General features: G+C 36.7%; 1 protein-coding gene across 1 annotated transcript in view; it reads right to left on the reverse strand.

The window, feature by feature from the left end:
* The window catches only part of PIP4P2 (phosphatidylinositol-4,5-bisphosphate 4-phosphatase 2), a 91,009-nt gene that overhangs the window by 26,350 nt on the left and 38,139 nt on the right, over nt 1-26,520 (reverse strand). The window contains exons 4-5 of the mRNA XM_061171959.1: nt 18,940-19,063; nt 3,922-3,974 (exon numbers count right to left, since the gene is read on the reverse strand). Of these exons, the coding sequence (XP_061027942.1) occupies nt 3,922-3,974; nt 18,940-19,063 (177 nt within the window). The remainder of the gene's footprint in view (nt 1-3,921; nt 3,975-18,939; nt 19,064-26,520) is intronic.

Consider the following 26,520-nt stretch of genomic DNA (forward strand, 5'->3'; position numbering starts at 1 on the left):
TCACTTTGCTGTACAGCAGTAATAACACAACATTGTAATTCGACTAAACTTCAATTAAAAATAAATTTAAAAAATAAAAAATAAAATTTGCAATTGGGACATGAATTTTGTCAGAGCAAATTCAGTGGCCTAGTGGGGACTGACGCTAATTCTACTTTACTCCTGGAGGAATGCGGTGCCAAGATGAACTAAAGAGATATGCCTTGAAAGGAAGAGACATGCATCCCTCTGAGAAGAAATAAAGTGAGCATAGATATAAAAAATGTTTATAGGTAGGAAGTGTGAAGATGAGGGAGTTCACAGATAGCCTCAAATATTTGAGAGAGACAGGAAGAAGGCAACTCATTTGCTGAGATAGAGAAGAGGGTATGAGGGATGGGGGTTTAAGAGGAACAGAAAATATCTGGAGATAACCACTTTGAGGGATGGGGGAGAGAGTTAATCAAGGACACAAATAGGGAATATCAAGCAAGGGTTTAGCTGAAATGTAAAGCTCTACATTTGTAAAGAGCTAATCAACATAGAATTTTTTCAGCTCTCAGTTGTCTTGGTAAAGGAAGGAAGAAGCCATGACCATATTGATGCAAGATTGGTGGTTTGAAAAGCAGGTAGATGGATCTGAATTTCAAGGGATGATGATCTAGCCAATCTAGAAAACCTAAGAGTCTCTCTACACCTACATTCATATCATCTCTCTGCTGGACACAGTTCTTCTAGATCTTTCATTCACTATCTTAATGAATGGTTCTACAGCCTCTCAGATACAAGGTCATTCTTGACCCCAATCTCTCTCTTGTCCCTTCACATTAAACCCTAGCTATTCCATTTCCTTCATAGCACACCTATACTTTGACTCCTCTGTACCTCTATACCTTTGCACAGGTTGCTCCTTCTACAAGGAACCATTGGCCCTTTTTTTCATATCATTCCCAGTCATCTTTAACATCCCTCCTTCCTGGAAGCCTTCACTCACATTCCCTTTCCCTCCAGTCTGGATTAGGGGCCCTTCAGAGCAGAGCATGCTGGGTATACCCTTCCAAAGCACTTAAAACTTTATTGTAATTGTCTATTCTCTTCTGTATACCCACAAGACTAAGTCCCTTGAAGGCAAGGTTATATCTTTATTTTGAGCACCTAGTACCTAGCACAGGACGTTGAATTAATGAATAATTATAAAAGAAAGCACTAAACAGAAAAATAAAAGGATAACTTCTGAGAATGAGTCTGCTATTGATTAAAATGACAGGAAGAGATCCCCAAAGTACCTCAGTGATGTAGGAGAAATGATATTCATTGATAATTATCATGGATTAAATCATCATGTCTACTAATCTTAAGTCCATTAAAACATCTTCATGGAAATATCGTCCAAGTTGTCATTTCAGAATGCTAGGACTACATCTCCTGCCCAGCAGTAACTACAAGCTGCCCAATTGAAAGAGAAACCTCACCTTCAGCTACAATAGCCTCAGTGATTGCATGAGTAAAAAACAGTGAGATTAAAAAATGCTTCTTGGTCTCTGGAGCCCTGGGGGAAGGTATTCCCCACTTGTTTTGTGAGATATAAAAATAACACGCTAGTTTCATAGCAATGATTTAGTAACTTCTATAACTTAAAAATAATTTTAGGACATTTGCTATTTGAGTTTAAAGAAATAAAAATCTCAGAATCTTACTTCAACAGATGACTCATCAGTTTGTTAAGAAAAACATTCAAAAAAGAAAAGAAATCTAGATATGACCCATGAGTGTTCATGTAATAGCAGCATCTTTGCTCAAATAAGTAATGAATGCCCTAAGTCCTTCCAAGCTCAGCATGTGATTCCAATTCTATACACATTCCTCTAAGAATGATATTTAAGCTGATTTATTTCATGTGAATTTCAAAGCAAGTTGTTCCTTAAGTAATTGATAAATTCTTCTCCACATTAATACAGTCTTGTGATACCTTAACCAATGGTAGAATATCTAGACATTCAATACTTCTTTATTAGTAGCAAAATATTGCCATTGTTCTAAAATAATTAACCAACCAAGCAAATCACTTGAGCAAAACCCTTATCCTTTCTAACAGTTCCTCATCTATAAAATGAGGATAATAATTCTTGCTATCCAGGATTGTTGTAAAGATTACAGCTAATATATATGTGTACACAAAGCAACAATCACTGTGCTTAGCACACAATCTGCTAATCATTAGAAGTTTTTTATTTTCTAAAAGATTTTTTAAATCCAATTTAATGTTCTTCGTAAAGATATATGAAATTTAATTGTCTTCATTTTTGTGAAAATACAGATAACATACAGAAATATGGATTATTCACAGACATATTCACACACACATGTATTTGGTATGTCCCTGAAGTATATATTTTTCTGTGCACTTATTTGGGGTTATCCACTTTGCTTCTCCATGCACAGACTTGTCCTGGATTCAGCTAAGTTAAGCATTCATATGATTAATTTCACAAATAAATAAAAAGGGAAATATCTGTTCCTTTGAAGCTAGAAATGTGCTGTAAAGAAGTTATTCTCACAGGATTATATTTAGTTGGAATCAGATCTAGCACAAATAAATGGTGATATTTTGTTACATATATTCTACTTCTCAGACACTTTTAAATTCTTTCCTCCTATAAACCACTCTTAGGATTACTTTACTCTCAAAATAGATATAGTATTTATATTATTCTAAGGATCACAAAAATGTAACTATGAGCTGATATTTTTTATTTTAAATACTTATTATCAAAACATTCCAGTCTAATTTCCTTTGCTTACTTTCCACACATGCAAGTGGAAAACAGTAATTTTTGAATTTTATTATCAAAATAGATGCTGTGCAGAAAAGAATATAGCAGGCCTAACACTGCTATCCTTAGACAAGTTGGCTTGTAAGGTAAGCCCTTGGCTGACACCTGGGAACTTAGATTTCAAAAAAGTTCTAACTATTCCCTTACTGATAAGAGTGGGTTGCTATGCCTAAATTACTTGTACAACCAATATGGCTTATGCCAAATACCTGCTTTCCTTCTGGGAGTATGGAATTGTGGCATGTGCTATGCGGCAGGTGCCTATGTGACCAGCTCCAATTAGACCTAATAAGCTTCTCTGGTCAAAAACATTTCACATATGTTGTAACAATTCATTGCTGGAGGAATGAAGTCCTGTTATGACTCCACTGGGAGAGGACTCTTAGAAGCTTGCTCCTGGTTTCCTCCAGATTTTGCCCCACATGCCTTTTTCTTTTGCTGATTTTGCTTTGCATACTTTCACCATAAAGCTGTGAGTACAACTGTATACTAAGTCCTATTAGTTCTCCTAGAAAGTCAAAAAATCTTAGGGTGACTTGGGGTCTCCCAACATAGATGGCATAAAATGTCTTTAATCAAAACGTCTTCTAGTTTCTCCCATTTTTATATTGCCTTCTGTTATTTTCCTTAGGTACACCATTTAGGAATACAGGGAAATTGACTGAAGAGAGATAAATAATTATAAAAACTTTGCCATCCAACTTCCTAATTACAAACCCCCCCAAATTTGGTTTTCTCCAAGATTACAGTCCATTTTTTTATACAGTCCATTTTAAAAATATAAATTTTAGATTATTTGCAACAGATTATAACCACTTAGAACATTTGAAAATCATTACCAGGTTACTGATAATTTCAGTAATTTTCACTTTGTCTAAAGGTAAGTTGATTTACCTTTAGAGAATAGATAAGCCCAATCATTTCAATTTCAAAATGGAATATATTAATCAGTTCAAAGACGTCTTTTTTTAGTCTTGAAAAGCATAAATATATTAACCATGCATTCATCCCATAGTATGTCTTAAAATCAAAATTTACTTAAGTGAGAATTCTGAACTCATTGTTCTCAAATGTTTCCCAACAGTATTTCCAGTGGTACAGAACTTACATTTTTTTGCAGTGTGGGCATTTTGCCAGAGTGTTGAACCTCAGTTCCATCCACTGTAAAACAAATAAGAAGAGAGGTTGAAAACAAAAACTGAAAACTATCCAATCTGATAAGATGTTTCTTTTAGTTCAAATGTCCTCAGGGATCACAGCAGAAGCCATCAACCTTTTCATAGTTATATGAGCTTTTCCCCTCCAACACATCTCCCCCTCCCTTAAAATAAAGGTTGGGATTCCCCTCTGAAACAGTTCCCATGATTTTTTCAAGGTTCTGATGCAATCTAGGTTTGCTTTACAATGAAAACTGGATGTAATGTTGTAATTTGGGTCATTTCATTCAGCTTTATGTTTCAGTCCACTGCCAGAAAATAAAAACATATTTCATGTACCTTCAATGTTGTTTTTTCTCTAAATATTGATGATTAGCTTTTTAAATACATGAGTATTTAGACTCATTACTAAAAATGCAACTATTCTATTTATGTAGAAAATGCACAAAGTAAATAAACTAAACAAATTAGATACAGGTAGAACTAATGTCAGGAAGCTGCTTTCTGTTCTATAGTTGCTTATTCTATGTAACAAAATACATTCCTTCTACAGACAACTTTCTTTCAATTTTCTTCTCTGTAATGTAGGTAATAAAATGGGCTACCTTCCTCACAGTACTGTTATTCAGATGCTTGAAACAGCTTACTGGTAGTAAAGTCTTTGAAAGGAGGTACAATATACATTTAAAGTAAAACTTAAAAATTAAAAAAAAAAAAAGTAACTCTTTACCACAAAAAATATATTTCAAAATAACTTCCTCACCTTCCATCATTTGCTTTTCTATATATCTTCTTGTAAAGTGTATATTTCTTTTGTATAATTCCGTTAAGTACATTAGCAGTTTTATCATCAAAATAACTTTTCTTTCACTAAAATTAATTTTTGCTTAGAATTCCAGGTCACTCAGTTTTCTTCATAACTCTCAAGTTCTAGGTATAGTAGGGCTTCAATAAGTTATGCATATTCAAATGTTTTCCACATAATAGAGGAAAACTTTCAGAAAGTATCTGATACTTGACTATTTTTTCTTTTTAGTTTTTTAATGATTAGCTTTTAAAAAAGAACAAATAAATCTGAGTTTGTTTGGACTTCTTTTTCTTCATTTTTATTTCAAACCTCCTGAAAGTTACTTAACCTTGAAATAATCTCTCTCAATCACAGTAGGAATATAGAGTCCCAAGGTAAATAAACTAGAAATGAAACTTTACATGAGTGTTCACTCTTTTCACAATGATTATTTTTCAATATCTGAGAATGCCAAACGAAGGCTACATTTTTTTCCAAGCAGCATTAACTGTTTCTTTTATTATTTATTTTATAACAAGTTAATTTATTCTCAATAGTAAACATGTTTAAATTAATGTGCTAAACAGATTTACATAGATTTCTACAGAAATTGGCATAGAACATTAAGAAGTGAAGAATACAGAAATCTTACTAAGTACTTTTTCATGTTTTTGAAATTAGTTTTAGGCTAGTTGTTGAACTTGTAATGCCATTTCAAATTTTATTTATAAATAACAAACTTAAGTTTTTCATTGTTAAGAGAAGCAAAGTGGCTGAGGAAGCAATTATGAAACCCTTAAGAGAAGAGTAACTCAAAATCCAAGCTTGAAGGCTAACACACTGGCACAGAAAATCTAGAATTTTAGATGACCAACCTACGGGAGATTATTTAGTCCAATTTTATCATTTTAGCACAGATTATATATGATAAATTCAATTATTACTAACAAACAACTAAGACTCTACTGTATGATTAGTAAGTTATACAGCCAGCAACCTAACACATCTGGTTTTGTTGTTATCTGTAAGTACTCACTTAAATGCAGCAAACTAAGAATAGAAAAATATTTATTATTAGAAATAATTTTGTCACAATCTATTCGAACAAATGCAAATACCTGTGCTTTTGAAAGGATTTACTACTATTCTCTTGTCTAAAATGCAGCCTCTGCACTCTTAAAATTTTACTGCCAAACCTTGAAGTGTCAATAGAAAAAAAAATCTAATTTTTCCTGTTTTTTTAATTGAATAAATTTGATATGTAACACTGTACAAATTTAATGTATATAGTCTACTACTTTGATATATATATATCTTGTAACATGGTTGCCTCTGTAGTGATATTTATCAATTACATAATTATAGTACAATATTATTGTCTCTATTCATTATTCTGTGCATTAGATCCCTGTGACTTATTTATTGTTACAAGTTTGTACTATCAATCTTATCCTCCACCTCCCATTCTCTGGTAGCCACCATTTTCCTGTTTTCACAGGTTTGAATTTTTTCTATTCTAGATATAAGGGGTATCATACAGTACTCATCTTTCTCTGACTGACTCATCTCGCTTAGCAAAATGTGCTCAAGGTCCCTCTATGTTGTCACAAATGGCAGGATATCCTCCTTTCCCATGGCTGAATAATATTCCATTGTGTATATATGTACCACATCTTTTTTATCCATTTATCCATTGTGGACATTTGCGCTGTTTCCATGTTTTGGTTATTGTGAAAAATAGATATTTTCTATCAGAACGATTAAAAGCAACTTCCCTAAAACCCAATTATTTTTAGTAGAGGTCTTCCAATATTTGGCTTATTTCTAACCATTCTGTATAACAGATAAACTTAGTTTCCCCAGGTATATTTTTAAATTGATTTTAGAAGACACGTAAGAAAGTTATACTGCTGAAACTAGTCATTTGATAGTACCCTACTAGGTTTTATTTTTTAATGGATACAATAGGCAACTGGTGTGATTATTTTAAAGTATGTTCAAGTTAAAACTGCTGCCACTTTCTGCTAAGCCACCAAACCATAGAACCCTATGAACTAGTGAAGAAAATCTGAACCTGTCTGAAGGTACTACACTGGCCCACTTCAGGGCAAAGTTTGAGCCATCATCTATGATTCAGGCACATATTGTAGATTTTATTGGAAAATGTCAACCCTACACAGAATGTGGACCTGCCTTTCAACAGCAACAGTGAATACCTGCCCCACATAGATGCAATATTAAACTCTCTGCTGTTCAGTTGTCTTAAGAAACTTCTTTACATTCATGGAGGACTAGCTTGTATTACCTTTATTCTTCTGGAAAATTATTTTCTAAACAATGTCTCCTAAAACATTGGTCTGGCTAGACAATCCCCTCAAAATTGTTTGCAAATACTACATAAAACTTCCTCTTGGACTTTAACATTATTTATTTATTATAAGAAATTAAGTTTAATTAATTTAATTATAATAATTAAGTTAATTATTATTTAATCATTTAACATCGTTTAATTATTATTATTTTAACATATTACATAATGAAAGTGCTAAAGAATATAACTATAAAAATTCTGCTTGATTTTTTTATCCTAGAAATTCCCAGTGATCCTGGAACTCTTTACTGGCATAACACTTATTATTATCCTATAAAATGAGTGTTCTGATGAATACACTTTGGAAAGCACAAATCTAGCTTTTCTCAACATTATCCATGGTTCCAGCCAGGCTGTTAAATGAATACTGTGAATAGTGTGAATTCCTAGTAAATTTAATTTTAGCATTAGAACAGTGATATTATATTACATTGTATTACGTTATTATAAATCAAGAATATTGTTGAGGACACAGTCCATTATAGTGTTGTTTCATCTTAATCCATGGGAATAATTCTCTCATAGGTTTCAGTATTCCAGTAAAAGCTCCTATGTGAACTTTTACGAAAACTTCACAAATATCTTGTAATACAGCAGTCCCCAACCTTTTTGGCACCAGGGACCGGTTTTGTGGAAGACAATTTTTCCATGGACCGGGGGGAGGGGGGGAAGGGATGGTTTCAGTATGATTCAAGCACATTATATTTATTGTGCATTTTATTTCTATTATCATTACATTGTAATATATAATGAAATAATTATACAACTCATCATAATGCGGAATCAGTGGGAGCCCTGAGCTTGTTTTCCTGCAAATAGATGGTCCCATCGGGGGCTGATGGGAGACAGTGACACCGGAAGTGTGTTGCTTATGTCCAGTCTACTCTGTAATCTCGTTTTGGTTGCTGTCACTGCAGAAAACCCTGCTTCACAAAGACAGGATATTGGAAATGGAAGCAGGCTTTACAGTGCTTTTGTGGCAATCTCAGGATATTCCGCCTTGACTTTAATCCAGAACGTATGGAGATTTGAAGTTGTCTCAAACATACTTTTAAGGCCACCGTCATCCTCAGTCGCAAGCAGTTGATCCTCTTCTAGCACGGACAAAGTTGATTCACCTGGCTTATTCACAAATGGGTCGCAGATCCATTCCTTCCCAATTCAGGGGTCTTTTCTGGTTGGGAAGTAATGCTCAAACTCTTTTGATCATTTTGAGATAGGTGATCATGCACCAGCTGGGAAAAAGAAGGCCCTGGCTCAGTCTCTTTCAAAATCTCTGCTAATGTTTGAAACATGACAAAAACTCCAATGTTCACTCGTCACCCCCATAATTTCAGTTTGGCTTTGAATGTAGCCACTTTATCTGCCGAATTGAACACAGTTGTCGTTCTCCCCTGAAGTGACAGATTGAGTTCATTGAGCAGGTTGAATATGTCACACAAGTAAGCAAGTTTTGCAACCCATTCTGTGTCACTGAAATGTGCGGCCAGTGGTGACTGTTTTTCTAAAAGAAATCTCTGGAGCGGCTCTCGTAACTCAGAAACTCTGGTCAGTGATCTACCTTTAGAAAGCCATCTCGCTTCTGTGTATAAGGGAAGATGTGTGTGCTCTGTGTCCACCTCCTCACAGAGCCACGCAAACAGATGTGAGTTAAGAGCATGTACTTTAATGTGGTTGATAATTTTAATCACATTCTGCAAAACGTTGTTAAGTTCAGGTGACATTTTTCAGCTAGCCAGCATTTCTCTATGGATGACACAGTGTGTAGACTCACATTCAGAAGCGACCTCCTTGACCAGAGTAGTGAAACCAGAAAGCCATCCAGTCACGGCAGCTTCTCCGTCTGCATATCCCAACACAAAATGACCAATTCAGTTTTCCTGATATATAATCATTCAAAGATTTGAATAGTTCTACAGCTGTGGTGTTGGTTGGCAACAAAATTGCACATAACATATACTCATGCACATCCTCCTGAAAAATATATCACACAAAAGCAAGCATTGTTGCCTTGTTGTCAACATCGGTAGACTCGTCAACCTGGATTGCATACCATGGTGACTCATTAATTCTCTTTGACAATTGTGCCTCAATATCCTCTGCTAATTCATCTAGTTATGGTATTAGCCGAAAGAGGAACACGTATCACCTTCTGAACTGCAGCCTCTCCTAAAAGTTCACGACAAACATCCTTATCAGCAGGCAGGATCAACTCTTCACTAATAGTAAAGGGCTTCTTAGCTTTAGCAATGCGGTTAGCCACTAAGAATGATGCTCTCAATGCAGACACATTTGATGAAGTGGTGGCCTTCAATAATTGCTTCTGTTCTTCATGTTCACATTTTTTTCTTTTGAAAAACTCCGAAGACTTGTCTTTTAATGCAGGGTGCTTGGTCTCCATGTGGCGAAGCAGTTTTGAAGGTTTCATGGCTTCATTGGCTAGCCGGTCGCCACATTTTATACAAAGCAGACTTGCAGAATGTGAATCACCTGTGGCAATGAACCTATAATTTAAGTAGGACACTTGGTATTTTCTTTTAAATGCAGCTTTCTTTTCGTTAGCAGTCTTAAGAGTCTTAGAGTCTTCTGCTGTCTAATCATTGGGTCTCTCCCCCTTTTCAAAGAAGCTCTCCAGCAACGTTTGTTTTTTACTCATTTTGGCTAGGGTTAGCTTGTGGGCTTATCAAAACTGTGACTGAGACAAGTGCGCAGTGCGGGAAAGAGGCGCGGATGGAAGTGGTAGACAAAATAATGGGCGGGCCATGCGCGGACTAAAATAAGTGTCGGATTCTGACTTAAAGCCTGCCATTAGATGCAGCTGTACAACTGAAGTACATCAACTCACTTGCCACTATAAAGCCTGCCACCAAATGCAGCTTAATTGTCACTCGCCACTCACTGATAGGGTTTTGATATGAGTCTGCAAGCAATTGATTTATTATGATCTTTGTGCCGTCAAACCTCTCTGCTAATGATAATCTGTATTTGCAGCCACTCCCCAGCACTAGCATCGCTGTCTTAGCTCCACCTCAGATCATCAGGCATTAGATTCTCATAAGGAACGCGCAACCCAGATCCCTCGCGTGCGCAGTTCATAGTAGGGTTTGCACTCCCATGAGAATCTAATGCTGCTGCTGATCTGACAGGACACAGAGCTCAGGCAGTAATGCGAGCAATGGGGAGCAGCTGTAAATAAAGATGAAGCTTCACTCGCTCGCCTGCTGCTCACTTCCTGCTGTAAGGCCCAGTTCCTAACAGGCCACAGATGACTATCAGTCCATGGCCTGGGAGTTGGGGACCCCTGTTGTAATAGATTATGTTTTCCTCTTTTCATTAACCATAGAAGGCTCATAGCTAACATTCAGTAAAATTTTAACAACTGCACAGGAATAAATATTATGCATACTTATATACTTATGCATGACTTCATCATATTTCTGTCCTATTTTTCATTCTCCCTGACCATTTCATATTTTATTTTTCAATGCTATTGGACTTTGTAACTTTTCTCAATTGCTTTTGGGCCTTGTAAGCCAAGGCTGAAACAAAGTATGGAATAAGTAGATGCATTATCCTATTAGTTAAAAACTTGAAGGGCAAAGAATACTACAAAGGATATAAGATTACTTGGATCAGCATAATAACAAAGATAAGGTGAAGTTCTCAAGTCAAAACTAAGAGTTTCCAGGTCTGTTTATTTTTTGTAACACTCAGTATCTCTCATTAGTCTGAAACTCTCCAAGGTAATAGCCACCCTAAAGGTATGTACTCTGTTCTAGTCATCAAAAACTTTGTTTTCTGGGAATTTTGAAATAATCTTTAAATACCATATGTTAATCCAAAACACCCTTTCCTGCCAAAGACTTAAAGTCTTAAAATCATAATTACTATGCTAATATGATTCATGTGCCTGCACTGAATATTAAGTAAGAAGGAGCTTACTTTTAGAAGTTCATTTCTGACTTGCAAATTACTTTAGTAATTTTCTTCTGTGGAGAAAATATCTAAATGCATAAATTTTAATAAAAGCCATGTCACATCTATCTAACCTCTCAACTTGGATCATTCTCTAGAATTCACTTCCAGATGATTTCAAAAAATTAAATCTAAACCTTTGTAACAGTTGTTTTTAATTTTACTTTTTTCCTCATTCCCTTATCTACACTAATATCAGTATGGCCAATTCTCTCTCAAATTCTTTATGCTATTCATGACCATCATCATCACTTTTCTGAATAATAAAACCTAAATATCTGGTCTTGTGTTTCTTCAGGTTTGCCCATATGCAATCTATTATAGACATAGCATCCATATACACAGAATTAATTATAAAGCTCTGCTTTAGCTTTCCATTACTCTTAGGATAATGTCACTTCCTCTAGGCTAGATGCTTCCGTATGTACACTAAGAACACTCTGTATTTCTCTGCTTTAGCCTAACTAGATTTCATATAATTCTTGTTTTAATTGTCTTTCTCCTGTTAGACTGGAAAAATCCCATGAGGGCAGGGACTTCCTGTTTCCCCAGCATGTAGCCCAGTATCTGGTACACACTCAATATATATTTTTGAAAAAATGAAATCAGCTCACTTATAATGTATCTTACAAGGACTATCCATGCCAAGGATTTGGAATATAAAACATAACTGGGCAAAAATGCAAATGCAAGGTAATTGTGGACGGGAACTCACTGAAGTAAGCTGAAAAAATCTATTTTGAAGATTTTTAAATGATATTTCAAATTAATATGCTTGTATATAAGAAAGAAAAGGATAGTAAATATATTTTATTTATATTTAAATTAGTCAATTAATTTCATATATATCAATACATACAGAGGGAGTAATCCTATAGTAAATCAATAGTGATTTCTTTTTCTTTTTTTAACATCTAAATACTTTCCTTTTATTTATTTATTTTTAAACACCTTTATTGGAGTATAATTGCTTTACAATGGTGTGTTAGTTTCTGCTTTATAACAAAGTGAATTAGCTATACGTATACATATATCCCCATACCTCTTCCATCTTGTGTCTCCCTCCCACCCTCCTTATCCCACCCCTCTAGGTGGTCACAAAGCATTGAGCTAATCCCCCTGTCCTATGTGGCTGCTTTCCACTAGCTATCTATTTTACATTTGGTAGTGTATATATGTCCATGCCACTCTCTTCGTCCCAGCTTACCCTTCCCACTCCCCGTGTCCTCAAGTCCACTATCTACGTCTGTGTCTTTCTTCCTGTCCTGCCCCTAGGTTCTTCACAATCAATTTTTTTTTTTTAGACTCCGTATATATATGTGTTAGCATACGGTATTTGTTTTTCTCTTTCTGACTTACTTCACTCTGTATGACAGACTCTAGGTCCATCCACCTCACTACAAATAACTCAATTTTGTTTCTTTTTATGGCTGAGTAATATTCCATTGTACATATGTGCCGCATCTTATTTATCCATTCATCTGTCGACACTTAGGTTGCTTCCATGTCCTGGCTATTGTAAATAGAGCTGCAATGAACACTGTGGTACATGACACTTTATGAATTATAGTTTTCTCAGGGTATATGCCCAGTAGTGGAATTGCTGGGTCGTATGGTAGTTCTATTTTTAGTTTTTTAAGGAACCTCTATACTGTTCTCCATAGTGTCTGTATCAATTTACATTCCCACTAACAGTGCAAGAGGGTTCTCTTTTCTCCACACCCTCTCCAACATTTATTGTTTGTAGGTTTTTTGATGATGGCCATTCTGACTGGTGTGAGGTGATACCTCACTGTAGTTTTGATTTGCATTTCTCTAATGATTACTGATGTTGAGCATCCTATCATGTGTTTGTTGGCCATCTGTATGTCTTCTTTGGAGAAATGTCTGTTTAGGTCTTCTGCCCATTTTTGGATTGGGTTGTTTGTTTTCTTGATATTGAGCTGCATGAGCTGCTTGTAAATTTTGGAGATTAATCCTTTGTCAGTTGCTTCATTTGTAAATATTTTTCCCATTCTAAGGGTTGTCTTTTCACCTTGTTTATGTTTTCCTTTGCTGTGCAAAAGCTTTTAAGTTTCATTAGGTCCCATTTGTTTATTTTTGTTTTTATTTCTATTTCTCTAAGAGATAGTTCAAAAAGGACCTTGCTGTGATTTATGTCATAGAGTGTTCTGCCTTTGTTTTCCTGTAAGAGTTCTATAGTGACTGGCCTTACATTTAGGTCTTTAATCCATTATGAGTTTATTTTTGTGTATGGTGTTAAGGAGTGTTCTAATTCCATTCTCTTACCATGTAGCTGTCCATTTTTCCCAGCACCACTTATTGAAGAGGATATATTTTCTCCATCATATATTCTTGTCTCCTTATCAAAGATAAGGTGACCATATGTGCGTGGGTTTATCTCTGGGCTTTCTATCCTGTTCCACTGATCTACATTTCTGTTTTTGTGCCAGTACCATACTGTCTTGATTACTGTAGCTTTAGTATAGTCTGAAGTCCAGGAGCCTGATTCCTCCAGCTCCATGGTTTTCTCAAGTTTGCTTTGGCTATTTGGGGTCTTCTGTGTTTCCATACAAATTGTGAAATTTTTTGTTCTAGTTCTGTGAAAAATGCCATTGGTAGTTTGATAAGGATTGCATTGAATCTGTATATTGCTTTGGGTGGTAGAGTCATTTTCACAATGTTGATTCTTCCAATCCAGGAATATGGTATATCTCTCCATCTGTTTGTATCATCTTTAATTTCTTTCATCAGTGTCTTATAGTTTTCTGCATACAGGTCTTTTGTCTCCTTATGTAGGTTTATTCCTAGGTATTTTATTCTCCTTTCATCACTTTAAATATGTCCTGCCACAACCTTGTGGCTTGCAGAGTTTCTGTTGAAAGATCAGCTGTTAACCTTATGGGATTCCCTTGTATGTCATTTGTTGTTTTTCCCTTGCTGCTTTTAACATTTTTTCTTTGTATTTAATTTTTGATAGCTTGATTAATATTTGTCTTGGCATGTTTCTCCTTGAATTTATCCTGTATGGCACTGTCTGCTCTTCCTGGACTTGATTGACTATTTCATTTCCCATATTAGGGAAGTTTTCAACTATAATCTCTTCAAATATTTTCTCAGTCCCTTTCTTTTTCTCTTCTTCTTCTGGGACCCCTATAATTCGAATGTTGGTGCATTTAATGTTGTCCCAGAGGTCTCTGAGACTGTCCTCAATTCTTTTCCTTATTTTTTCTTTATTCTGCTCTGCAGTAGTTATTTCCACTATTTTATCTTCCAGGTCACTTATCCGTTCTTCTGCCTCAGTTTCTTGTATTTTCTCCATTCTATTTCAAAGATTTTGGATCATCTTTACTATCCTTACTCTGAATTCTTTTTCAGGTAGACTACATATTTCCTCTTCATTTGTTTGGTCTGGTGGGTTTTTACCTTGCTCCTTCATCTGCTGTGTTTTTCTCTGTCTTCTCATTTTGCTTAACTTACTGTGTTTGGGGTCTCCTTTTTGCAGGCTGCAGGTTCGTAGTTCCCGTTGCTTTTGGTGTCGGCCTCCAGTGGCTAAGGTTGGTTCAGTGGGTTGTGTAGGTGTCCTGGTGGAGGGGACTGGTGCCTGTGTTCTGGTGGATGAGGCTGGATCTTTTCTTTCTGGTGGCAGGACCGCATCTGGTGGTGTGTTTTGGGGTGTCTGTGACCTTATTATAATTTTAGGCAGCCTCTCTGCTAATGGGTGGGGTTGTGTTCCTGTCTTGCTAGTTGTTTGGCATAGGACGTCCAGCACTATAGCTTGCTGGTTGTTGAGTGCAGCTGGGTCTTAGCGTTGAGATGGAGATCTCTGGGAGAGTTCTTGCCATTTGATAGTACGTGGAACTGGAAGGTCTCTGGTAGACCAATGTCCTGAACGTGGCTCTCCCACCTCAGAGACACAGATCTGACACCCAGCCGGTGCACCAAGACCCTGTCAGCCACAAGGCCAGCTTCCACTGTCACAAACTTTGGACAAATGTCTTTACTACTGCTCTCAGCAATCTTGTGAGGATGCAAATATTCTCCCCATTTTCAGATGAGGAAACCAGCATTTGGCAAAGTTACATAACTTGCCCAGCATCACATAGTCAGGCTTTAGTATGGCCATGACCCAAATCCAAACCTAATTCTCAATAGTGAATTTTTAAAAAGAAATTTTTAAAAAAGAAATCTTTTCACTATCCCCACCAAATATATCCCCTAATTGATGTACTTGGTCACTGACTTAATCAATAAAATATAAATGCAAGGAAGAAGATTTATCTTATCCTAGTAGATCAGAAAAATCATAGAAATTCTGGTTAAATGTAATAAATTGGACAAATGCATGCATTTCTATTTCCTTTTCCAAACCTGACTAAAATGACAGTAAATTGTAATTACAAATGTATAATACCATAAGGACAAATAGAATCTGAAGAGAAATGACCTTGAATTTTCAGACAATGGAAAGCTGATAGAGACTTGGTAACAAACTGAAAGGGATGCTGAAACCTGATTGCCTAAAGAGAGATATCCAATGAAAAGCAGGCTGATTCAACTGAAGAACTACAAAATAGTTCAGACCTTGGGACTACAAGGTGCTTTCAAAGATGGGAGTTAGGGGTAGTGATAAAAACAGGAGTATCAGTTCTAGACTCTTCCCTCCATATCACAAAACCAAAAATCCCTCCCTCCCCAACACATGCAAGAGAAGAGTGATTTATTCTCTCAAAGAAACTGAACTAGAAGGACTGTGAACTTAGGAACACCAGGCACAGGAGAAGGCAAGAATAATACACCATTCTAAAAACAAAGGAGTTAAATAAGTCTACAGTCTGAACAGTAGATGAGACCTTCATCCCTATTATCCTTTCTTAGCTCCTAAAATGCTGTCTCCCAGATATACCTCTTACAAGAGGTCAGAGAATTATTCCCCAGACAAACTTGCCCTAAAAAAAAAAGACTTATTGATACTAATAGTTGGCAGTTCTTCAAGAAAAGAGAAAAATGAGAAGAGGAAGAAGAAAGATGAGGAGGAGGAGGACAGAGAAGAAGAAAGGAAAAAGGGAGGGAGGGAAGGAGGGAGGGAGGGAGGGAAGGAAAGAAGGAAGGAAGGAAGGAAGGAGAAAATGTTTAGCCCCTGCTGCATACTTAGAGATTCCAATCAGTAACTTGCTCTCATATATAAATGAGCTTCTCATTAAAATCTCTATCAGAAAAGAAAAACAAATAGAAACAATGGAGAGAAAATAGAGACAAGGCACAAAGAAGAATAATACCTAAGAAAACATATAATTAATAGCTTCAGAAAGATGCCATAAAGAAGAGAATGTGGGCTTCCCTGGTGGCGCAGTGGTTGAGAATCTGCCTGCCAATGCAGGGGACATGGGTTCGAGCCCTGGTCTGGGAAGATCCCACATGCCACGGAGCAACTAGGCCCATGCGCCACAATTACTGAGCCTGCGCATCTGGAGCCTGTGCTCCGCAACAAGAAAGGCCACGATAGTGAGAGGCCCGCACACTGAGATGAAGAGTGGCCCCCACTTGCCGCAACTAGAGAAAGCCCTCGCACAGAAATGAAGACCCAACACAGCCAAAAATAAATAAATAAATAAATGAATAAATAAGTAAATAAAGGAGTTCCTTTAAAAAAAAAGAAGAAGAGAATGTGATTTAGAAAAAAGAAAAATTAATCAGAGAACACAGGAGAACTCTTAGAAATTAAAAATTAATTTAGATCATCTGAAATTTAAAATTTTAATTAAGTTTAGAAGATATAGATGAGGAAATTTCCCTGTAAGCAAAAGAAAAAGCCAAAACTGAAAAATATGTTAAAAAAAAATGAGAGAGAAAGAGAGAGAGTGTGTATGTCAATTCAGGTGATCTAATCTCAGGGGTTGTAGAAAGATGGAAGAAAGAAAATGGAGTGGACTATAAAAGGATTCACTGAGCACCAGAGTACCCAGACAATGAGGTCAAAAAGTTCCTCCCTAAGGCACATTCTAATACTATTTCAGAACCTTGGAGAAATGAAAGAGGAAAGAGGAAAATAAGAGAAAATAAAGAGAGAAAAATAGGTCACATGGAAAGGGTCAGGAGCCACAACAGCAGTTGATCTTCACATCAACAGTGGAGCAAAATTCTCAAATTTCTGAGGAAAGAATTGGCAACCTATAATTCTACATCTGGACAAATTATAATGTGAAAATAGGGTTAGATTAAAAACTGTTTAAGAAGTAAAAGGGTTCAAATTTATTTCTCTGCATCTTTTCTCAGAAAGCTAAGAGAGGATGTGCTCCAACAAAATAAAGTAATAAACCAAGAACTGTAAGGATGGCAGAGGATCCAACACAGGAAAGAGGTAATAGGAATTCCTAGGATAAGGTGAAGGGAAGTCACAGGATGACAGCTGTGTAGGAGGAAGTCTAAATTATAGATTCCCTGACCCATTTGACTATATTGACAGGAATTCTGTAGTTCTATGAAAGAATATGAGAAGAGCTAGTGATTTGTACATAAAAAATTAAAACAAATTTACAAGAGGGAGGGGCAATTATTAACAAATCCAAGAAAAATTTAAGAGCCATACAGGAGAGAAATGTAACATATTACTTGGCTCAGCTGTGAACATAATTTACTTAATCATAAAAAATGTAAAGACTAAGTATTAATCATATAAAATATTATAACTCTACTGGGAGTATGAAAGTGGAGAAAGGACTATGAGAGCAGGCAGGGTGGTAAGAGTGCTGAATCTTCAACCTGCGTTTTACAAAGTAATAGGTAATATCTAAAACTGCTTAATCAAAAAGAAAAAAATAAGCAAACAATTTAAACACATGGAAGTACATACCAGAAGAGCAGCTGAAAGAGTTGAAAGTATTTGGGGGATGAAAATTGGGGTTGTGTTAGGTAAAGAGATGACCACTATTTTCCCTTTAAGCTTTACAGTCCTATTTGACATTTGAAATTATTATACATGAATTACTTTATCAAAAATAAAAATTAGAAGGGAAAAAGAGCAAACAATCTACACTTTCTTAAGCTCATTCATCCTTTAGTGACAGCAGGTCTTGTTTATAAACCACTGCAACCTCAGCTCTCCCCATGCCTACACTCTGGAAGATTCCTTTAGTACTTAGGTTCTAAGGAAAATCCTTTGTCTCCTTTGGAGGCTAAATAACAAAAGAAAACCTGTTCTTATTCTTCCTGATTGGGTAAGTCATTATGAAATTAACATTTGAAAATCAAGCTTAGGGTTAAAGTTAAAAGTAGTAAAACAAGAACTCCTATAACTTTTGTTCATGTCAAACTACTTATACTATATTTTATATCCAATAATTTATCTAATTATGGATACCACAGTTAATTCCCGTTACTCCAAGTTTCATATATAAAAATCAGAAAAATTTTGATAAATTATAATGAGAATATTTCTTGAATCCAGAACCATGAAACAAGGCCACTGCCTGAGTGTGCATTTTGCGCTCTGCTGAGGAGATGAGGGTAGGAGGTAGATTCAGCTGCTCACTAAGCCAGGATACCCAAGTTGCTCTGCCTGGAGGACAGGGTTCTTGTTTGCTATTAGCCTATCCAGAGAGGCCCTTTTTGCAAATGAATCAGTCAGGGGATGCACCTTATATGTAATTCACAAACAATGCAGTACATCCTAGTTGCAGCTCTGATTAACTGGCTTTCTAAAAAAGGCTCTATTTTAATCTTTTGATCAATTTGCACTCGGACAAAACTATAAGACTATGAGCAGTGGTCAAATCTGTGTGATCAAGACCTACATTTACAGATTGATGTGTCTGTCACAAATGTCTTGTTACGTACCAAGAACGTGTTTCCACAGTGCCCACACACGACTCTTGTACCTTCTGGTTGGACTGGCAATGCAGGTTGAGCTGGCTGTTCTTCAGAAATAAGCATTACTGGGCCAAGGTTAATTATGCGTCTACTGTGGAAACAGAAAGGAAACAACTTCATTATCCCACAAATGGACTGAGAGCAAAACCTACACTATGGGGCCAAAAACATGGAATATAACATTGAAAATAGGTTATACTTGTTTTATAAATTAAGTGAATTAAATGTCAGCCTTTAGAGCCAAAATCACAGAAAACAGCAATAGTCAATATTTCAAAAGCAAAAAGATTAGTTGGAATTGGACCTAATCAAATCACCTTGGGAACCATTTAACTACTGTTTCCAAGTTCTTATAAGTTCAAATCTTATCATTCCTTATCTTATCTTATCCTATCTAGGAAGACAACTTGAGTAAAAGACTAAATAAGTTAAAATATTGTACATTAACAGATATATGTGTGCCATGAATGTACCAAAGTGCTGAGTCACAACCAAATTTCTCTCGGTAGGCTGGTAATCCTTAATGTCTGTTTAATTGGAGTTGGACAGAAAGGACAATGGTAGGCTCCTTTCCTTTCTGTTTCCCAGGTTACCATCAGATGGGGTTGCAAATGATTCACATAACGGTCAAAAAGACAGAAAACACAGAAACAAAACACAGTTAAGGTTTTGATATACTCCTATCTGGGCACTTCCATATGTCATTTGGCAGAGGCACATGACTACAGAATTTATTGCATAGCTTATACTCAGCAAAGACTAGTGTAATAACACAATTTAAAGTATACAATGATTACTAAAACACTTCCAACTTAAGATGAAATATGTCAAAGATAAACTAATTGGTTATTTTTAATAAAACACAATGAGTCACAGATTTATTACAATCTATTAAGTAGTTATGTAACCTCAAGAAAACTTTCATTGCTTATTCAAGAATATTAGTTTACAAATAACTATAACCAGAGGGGATTCAAGATGGCGGAAGAGCAAGACTTAGAGATCACCTTCCTCCCCGCAAATACATCAGAAATACATCTACATGTGGAACAACCCCTACAGAACACGTGCTGAACGCTGGCAGAAGACCTCAGACATCCCAAAACGCAAGAAACTCCCCACATACCTGGGTAGGGCAAAAGAAAAAAGAAAAAACAGAGACAAAAGAATAGGGACAGGACCTGCACCAGTGGGAGAGAGCTGTAAAGGAGGAAAGGTTTCCACACACTAGAAAGACCCTTCATGGGTGGAGACTGTGGGTGGCGGAGGGGGGAGCTTCAGAGACACGGAGGAGAGCGCAGCAACAGGGGTGCAGAGGGCAAAGTGGAGAGATTCCCACACAGAGGACCGGTGCTGACCAGCACTCACCAGCTTCGGTCGGATCCCAGGGAGAGGACTGGGGTTGGCTGCATGAACACAGCCTGAAGGGGGCTAGTGTGCCACAGCTAGCCAGGAGGGAGTCTGGGAAAAGGTCTGGAGCTACTGAAGAGGCAAGAGACTTTTTCTTGCCTCTTTGTTTTGTGGTGCACGAGGAGAAGGGATTAAGAGCGACAATTAAAGGAGCTCCAGAGACGAGCGTGAGCCACGGCTATCAGCGCGAACCCCAGAGACGGGCATGAGACGCTAAGGCTACTGCTGCATCCACCAAGAAGCCTGTGTGCAAGCACAGGTCACTATCTACACCTCCCCTCCTGGGAGCCTGTGCAGCCCGCCACTGCCAGGGTCCTGTGATTCAGGGACAACTTCCCCGGGAGAACACACGGCATGCCTCAGGCTATTGCAACGTCATGCCGGCCTCTGCCGCCACAGGCTCGGCCCGCATTCCATACCCCTCCCTCCCCTGGCCTGAGTGAGCCAGAGCCCCCAAATCAGCTGCTCCTTTAACACCGTCCTGTCTGAGCGAAGAATAAATGCCCTCAGGTGACCTACACTCAGAAGCGGGGCCAAATCAAAAGCTGAAGACCAGGACCTGTGCAAACAAAGAAGAGAAAGGGAAATCTCTCCCAGCAGAATCAGGAGCAGCGAATTAAATCTCGACAGTCAACTTGATGTACCCTGCATCTGTGGAATACCTGAATAGACAATGAATCACACCAAATTGAGGAGGTGGACATTGGGAGAAACGATATATAAATATTTTTTTTTCCGTTTTTCACTTCTTGTGAGTCTGTATGTGTATGCGTCTGTGAGTGATTTTGTCTGTATAGCTCTGCTTTTATCATAAGTCCTAGGGTGCTGTCTCTCCATTTTTCTTTTTTTTTCTTTTCTTTTTTTAGTGTAGTTTTTAGCGATTGTTATCATTGGTGGATTTGTTTTTTGGTTTGGTTGCTCTCTTCCTTCTTTCTTTATTTTTTACTACTTTTTAAATTTTTTAAATAATTTTTTAATTTTAATAACTTTATTTTATTTTATTTCATTTTATTTAACCTTTTTCTTTCTTTCTTTCTTTTTTTCTCCCTTTTATTATGAGCTGTGTGGATAACAGGCTCTTGGTGCTCCGGCCAGGCATCGGGGCTGTGCCTCTGAGTTGGGAGAACCAAGTTCAGGACATTGGTCCACCAGAGACCACCCAGCTCCAAGTAATATCAAATGGGGAAAATCTCCCAGGGATCTCCATCTCAATGCCAAGACCCAGCTCCACTCAACGACCAGCAAGCTACAGTGCTGCACACCCTATGCCAAACAAATAGCAAGACAGGAACACAACACCACCCATGAGCAGAGAGGCTGCCTAAAATCATAATAAGGTCACAGACACCCCAAAACACACCACCAGATGTGGACCTGCCCACCAGAAAGACAAGATCCAGCCTCATCAACCAGAACACAGGAGCTAGTCCCCTAGACCAGGAAGCCTACACAACCCACTGAACCAAAATTAGCCACTTGGGGCAGACACCAAAAACAATGGGAACTATGAACCTGCAGCCTGCGAAAGGGAGACCCCAAACACAGTAACTTAAGCAAAATGAGAAGACAAGGAAACACAGAGTAGATGAAGGAGCAAGGTACAAACCCACCAGACCTAACAAATGAAGAGGAAATAGGCAGTCTACCTGAAAAAGAATTCAGAATAATGATAGTAAAGATGATAAAAATCTTGGAAATAGAATAGACAAAATGCAAGAAACGTTTAACAAGGACCTAGAAGAGCTAAAGACCAAACAAACAATGATGAACAACACAATAAATGAAACTAAAAATTCTCTAGAAGGGATCAATAGCAGAATAACTGAGGCAGAAGAACGGATAAGTGACCTGGAAGATAAAATAGTGGAAATAACTACTGCAGAGCAGAATAAAGAAAAAATAAGGAAAAGAATTGAGGACAGTCTCAGAGACCTCTGGGACAACATTAAATGCACCAACATTCGAATTATAGGGGTCCCAGAAGAAGAAGAGAAAAAGAAAGGGACTGAGAAAATATTTGAAGAGATTATAGTTGAAAACTTCCCTAATATGGGAAAGGAAATAGTTAATCAAGTCCAGGAAGCACAGAGAGTCCCATACAGGATAAATCCAAGGAGAAAGACGCCAAGACACATATTAGTCAAACAATCAAAAATTAAATACAAACAAAAAAGATTAAAAGCAGCAAGGGAAAAACAACAAATAACATACAAGGGAATCCCCATAAGGTTAACAGCTGATCTTTCAGCAGAAACTCTGCAAGCCAGAAGGGAGTGACAAGACATATTTAAAGTGATGAAAGGGAAAAATGTACAACTAAGATTATTCTACACACTAAGGATCTCATTCAGATTTGATGGAGAAATTAAAATCTTTACAAACAAGCAAAAGCTAAGAGAATTCAGCACCACCAAACCAGCTTTACAAAAAATGCTAAAGGAATTTCTCTAGGCAAGAAACACAAGAGAAGGAAAAGACTTACACTAGCAAACCCAAAACAATTGAGAAAACGGCAATAGGAACATACATATCGATAATTAACTTAAATGTAAATGTATTAAATGCTCCCACCAAGAGACATAGACTGGATGAATAGATAAAAAAATAAGACCCATAAATATGCTGTCTACAAGAGACCCAATTCAGACTTAAGGACACATACAGACTGAAAGTGAGGGGATGAAAAAGATATTCCATGCAAATGGAAATCAAAACAAAGCTGGAGTAGCAATTCTCATATCAGACAAAATACACTTTAAAATAAAGACTATTACAAGAGACAAAGAAGAACACTACATAATGATCAAGGGATCAATCCAAGAAGAAGATATAACAATTGTAAATATTTATGCACCCAACATAGGAGCACCTAATACATAAGGCAAATGCTAACAGCCGTAGAAGGGGAAATCAACAGTAACACAATATAGTAGGGGACTTTAACACCCCACTTTCACCATTGGACAGATCATCCAAAATCAAAATAAATAAGGAAACACAAGCTTTAAATGACACATTAAACAAGACGGACTTAATTGATACTTTTAGGACATTCCATCCAAGAACAACAGAATACACTTTCTTCTCAAGTGCTCATGGAACATTCTCCAGGATAGATCATATCTTGGGTCACAAATCAACCCTTGGTAAATTTAAGAAAATTGAAATTATATCAACTTTCTTTTCTGACCACATCGCTATGAGACTAGATATCAATTACAGGAAAAAATATGTAAAAAATACAAACACATGGAGGCTAAACAATACACTACTTCATAACCAAGAGATCACTGAAGAAATCAAAGAGGAGATCAAAAATACCTAGAAACAAATGACAATGAAAACACGACAAGCTAAAACCTATGGGATGGAGCAAAAGCAGTTCTAAGAGGGAAGTTTATAGCAATACAATCCTACCTTAAGAAACAAGAAACATCTCAAATAAACAACCTAACCTTACACCTAAAACAATTAGAGAAAGAAGAACAAAAAAACCCAAAAGTTAGCAGAAGGAAAGAAATCATATAGATCAGATCAGAAATAAATGAAAAAGAATTGAAGGAAATGATAGCAAAGATCAATAAAACTAAAAGCTGGTTCTTTGACAAGATAAACAAAATTGATAAACCATTAGTCAGACACATCAAGAAAAAAAGGGAGAAGACGCAAATCAATAGAATTAGAAATGAAAAAGGAGAAGTAACAACTGACACAGTAGAAATACAAAGGATCATGAGAGATTATTACAAGCAACTATATGCCAATAAAATGGACAACCTGGAAGAAATGGACAAATTCTTACAAATGCACAACCTTCTGAGGCTGAACCAGGAAGAAATAGAAAATATGAACAGACCAATCACAAGCACTGAATTGAAACTGTGATTAAAAATCTTCCAATAAACAAAAGTCCAGGACCAGATGCCTTCAAAGGCGAATTCTATCAAAGATTTAGAGAAGAGTTAACACCTATCTTTCTCAAACTCTTCCAAAATATAGCAGAGGGAGGAACACTCCCAAACTCATTGTACAAGGCCACCATCACCCTGATAACAAAACCAGACAAAGATGTCACAAAGAAAGAAAACTGCAGGCCAGTATCACTGATGAACATAGATGCAAAAATCCTCAACAAAATACTAGCAAGCAGAATCCAGCACCACATTAAAAGGATCATACACCATGATTAAGTGGGGTTTATCCCAGGAATTCAAAGATTCTTCAATATACACAAATCAATCAATGTGATACACAATATTAACAAATTGAAGGAGAAAAACCATATGATCATTTCAATCGATGCAGAGAAAGCTTTCGACAAAATTCAACACCCATTTATGATAAAAACCCTCCAGAAAGTAGGCGTTGAGGGAACTTACTGCAACATAATAAAGGCCATATATGACAAACCCACAGCCAACATCGTCCTCAATGGTGAAAAACTGAAAGCATTTCCACTAAGATCAGGAAAGAGACAAGGTTGCCCACTCTCACCACTATTATTCAACATAGTTTTGGAAGTTTTAGCCACAGCAATCAGAGAAGAAAAAGAAATAAAAGGAATCCAAATTAGAAAAGAAGAAGTAAAGCTGTCACTGTTTGCAGATGACATAATACTATACATAAAGAGTCCTAAAGATGCTACCAGAAAACTACTAGAGCTGATCAATGAATTTGGTAAAGTAGCAGGATACAAAATTAATGCACAGAAATCTCTTGCATTCCTATACACTAATGATGAAAAATCTGAAAGTGAAACTAAGAAAACACTCCCATTTACCACTGCAACACAAAGAATAAAATACCTAGGAATAAACCTACCTAAGGAGACAAAAGGCCTGTATGCAGAAAATTATAAAACATTGATGAAAGAAATTAAAGATGATACAAATAGATGGAGAGATATACCATGTTTTTGGATTGGAAGAATCAACATTCTGAAAATGACTATACTACCCAAAGCAATCTACAGATTCAATGCAATCCCTATCAAACTACCAATGGCATTTTTCACAGAACTGGAAGAAAAAAATTTCACAATTTGTATGGAAACACAAAAGACCCCAAATAGACAAAGCAATCTTGAGAAAGAAAAACGGAGCTGGAGGAATCAGGCTCCCGGACTTCAGGCTACACTACAAAGCTACAGTAATCAAGAGAGTATGGTACTGGCACAAAAACAGAAACATAGATCAATGGAACAGGAGAGAAAGCCCAGAGATATACCCACGCACATATGGTCACCTTATCTTTGATAAAGGAGGCAAGAATATACAATGGAGAAAAGACAGCCTCTTCAATAAGTGGTGCTGGGAAAACTGGACAGCTACATGTAAAAGAATGAAATTAGAACACTCCCTAACACCATACACAAAAATAAACTCAAAATGGATTAAAGATCTAAATGTAAGGCCAGACACTAACAAACTCTTAGAGGAAAACACAGGCAGAACACTCTATGATATAAATCACAGCAAGATCCTTTTTGACCCACCTCCTAGAGAAATGGAAATAAAAACAAAAATAAACAAATGGGACCTAATGAAACTTAAAAGCTTTTGCACAGCAAAGGAAACAGTAAACAAGACGAAAAGACAACCCTCAGAATGGGAGAAAATATTTGCAAATGAAGCAACTGACAAAGGATTAATCTCCAAAATTTACAAGCAGCTCATTATCAAAAAAAACCAACAACCCAATCCAAAAATGGGCACAAGACCTAAACAGACATTTCTCCAAAGACATACAGATTGCCAACAAACACATGAAAGAATGCTCAAGATCATTGATCATTAGAGAAATACAAATCAAAACCACAATGAGATATCATCTCACACCGGATAGAATGGCCATCATCAAAAAATCTACAAACAATAAATGCTGGAGAGGGTGTGAAGAAAAGGGAACCCTCTTGTACTGTTGGTGGGAATGTAAATTGATACAGCCACTATGGAGAACAGTATGGAGGTTCCTTAAAAAACTAAAAATAGAACTACCATACGACCCAGAAATCCCCCTACTGGACATATACCCTGAGAAAACTATAATTCAAAAAGAGACATGTACCACAATGTTCATTGCAGCTGTATTTACAATAGCCAGGACATGGAATCAACCTAAGTGTCCGTCAACAGATGA

The sequence above is a fragment of the Eubalaena glacialis genome, chromosome 17, assembly GCF_028564815.1.
Source record: "Eubalaena glacialis isolate mEubGla1 chromosome 17, mEubGla1.1.hap2.+ XY, whole genome shotgun sequence".
In the NCBI taxonomy this organism is placed as follows: Eukaryota; Metazoa; Chordata; class Mammalia; order Artiodactyla; family Balaenidae; genus Eubalaena; species Eubalaena glacialis.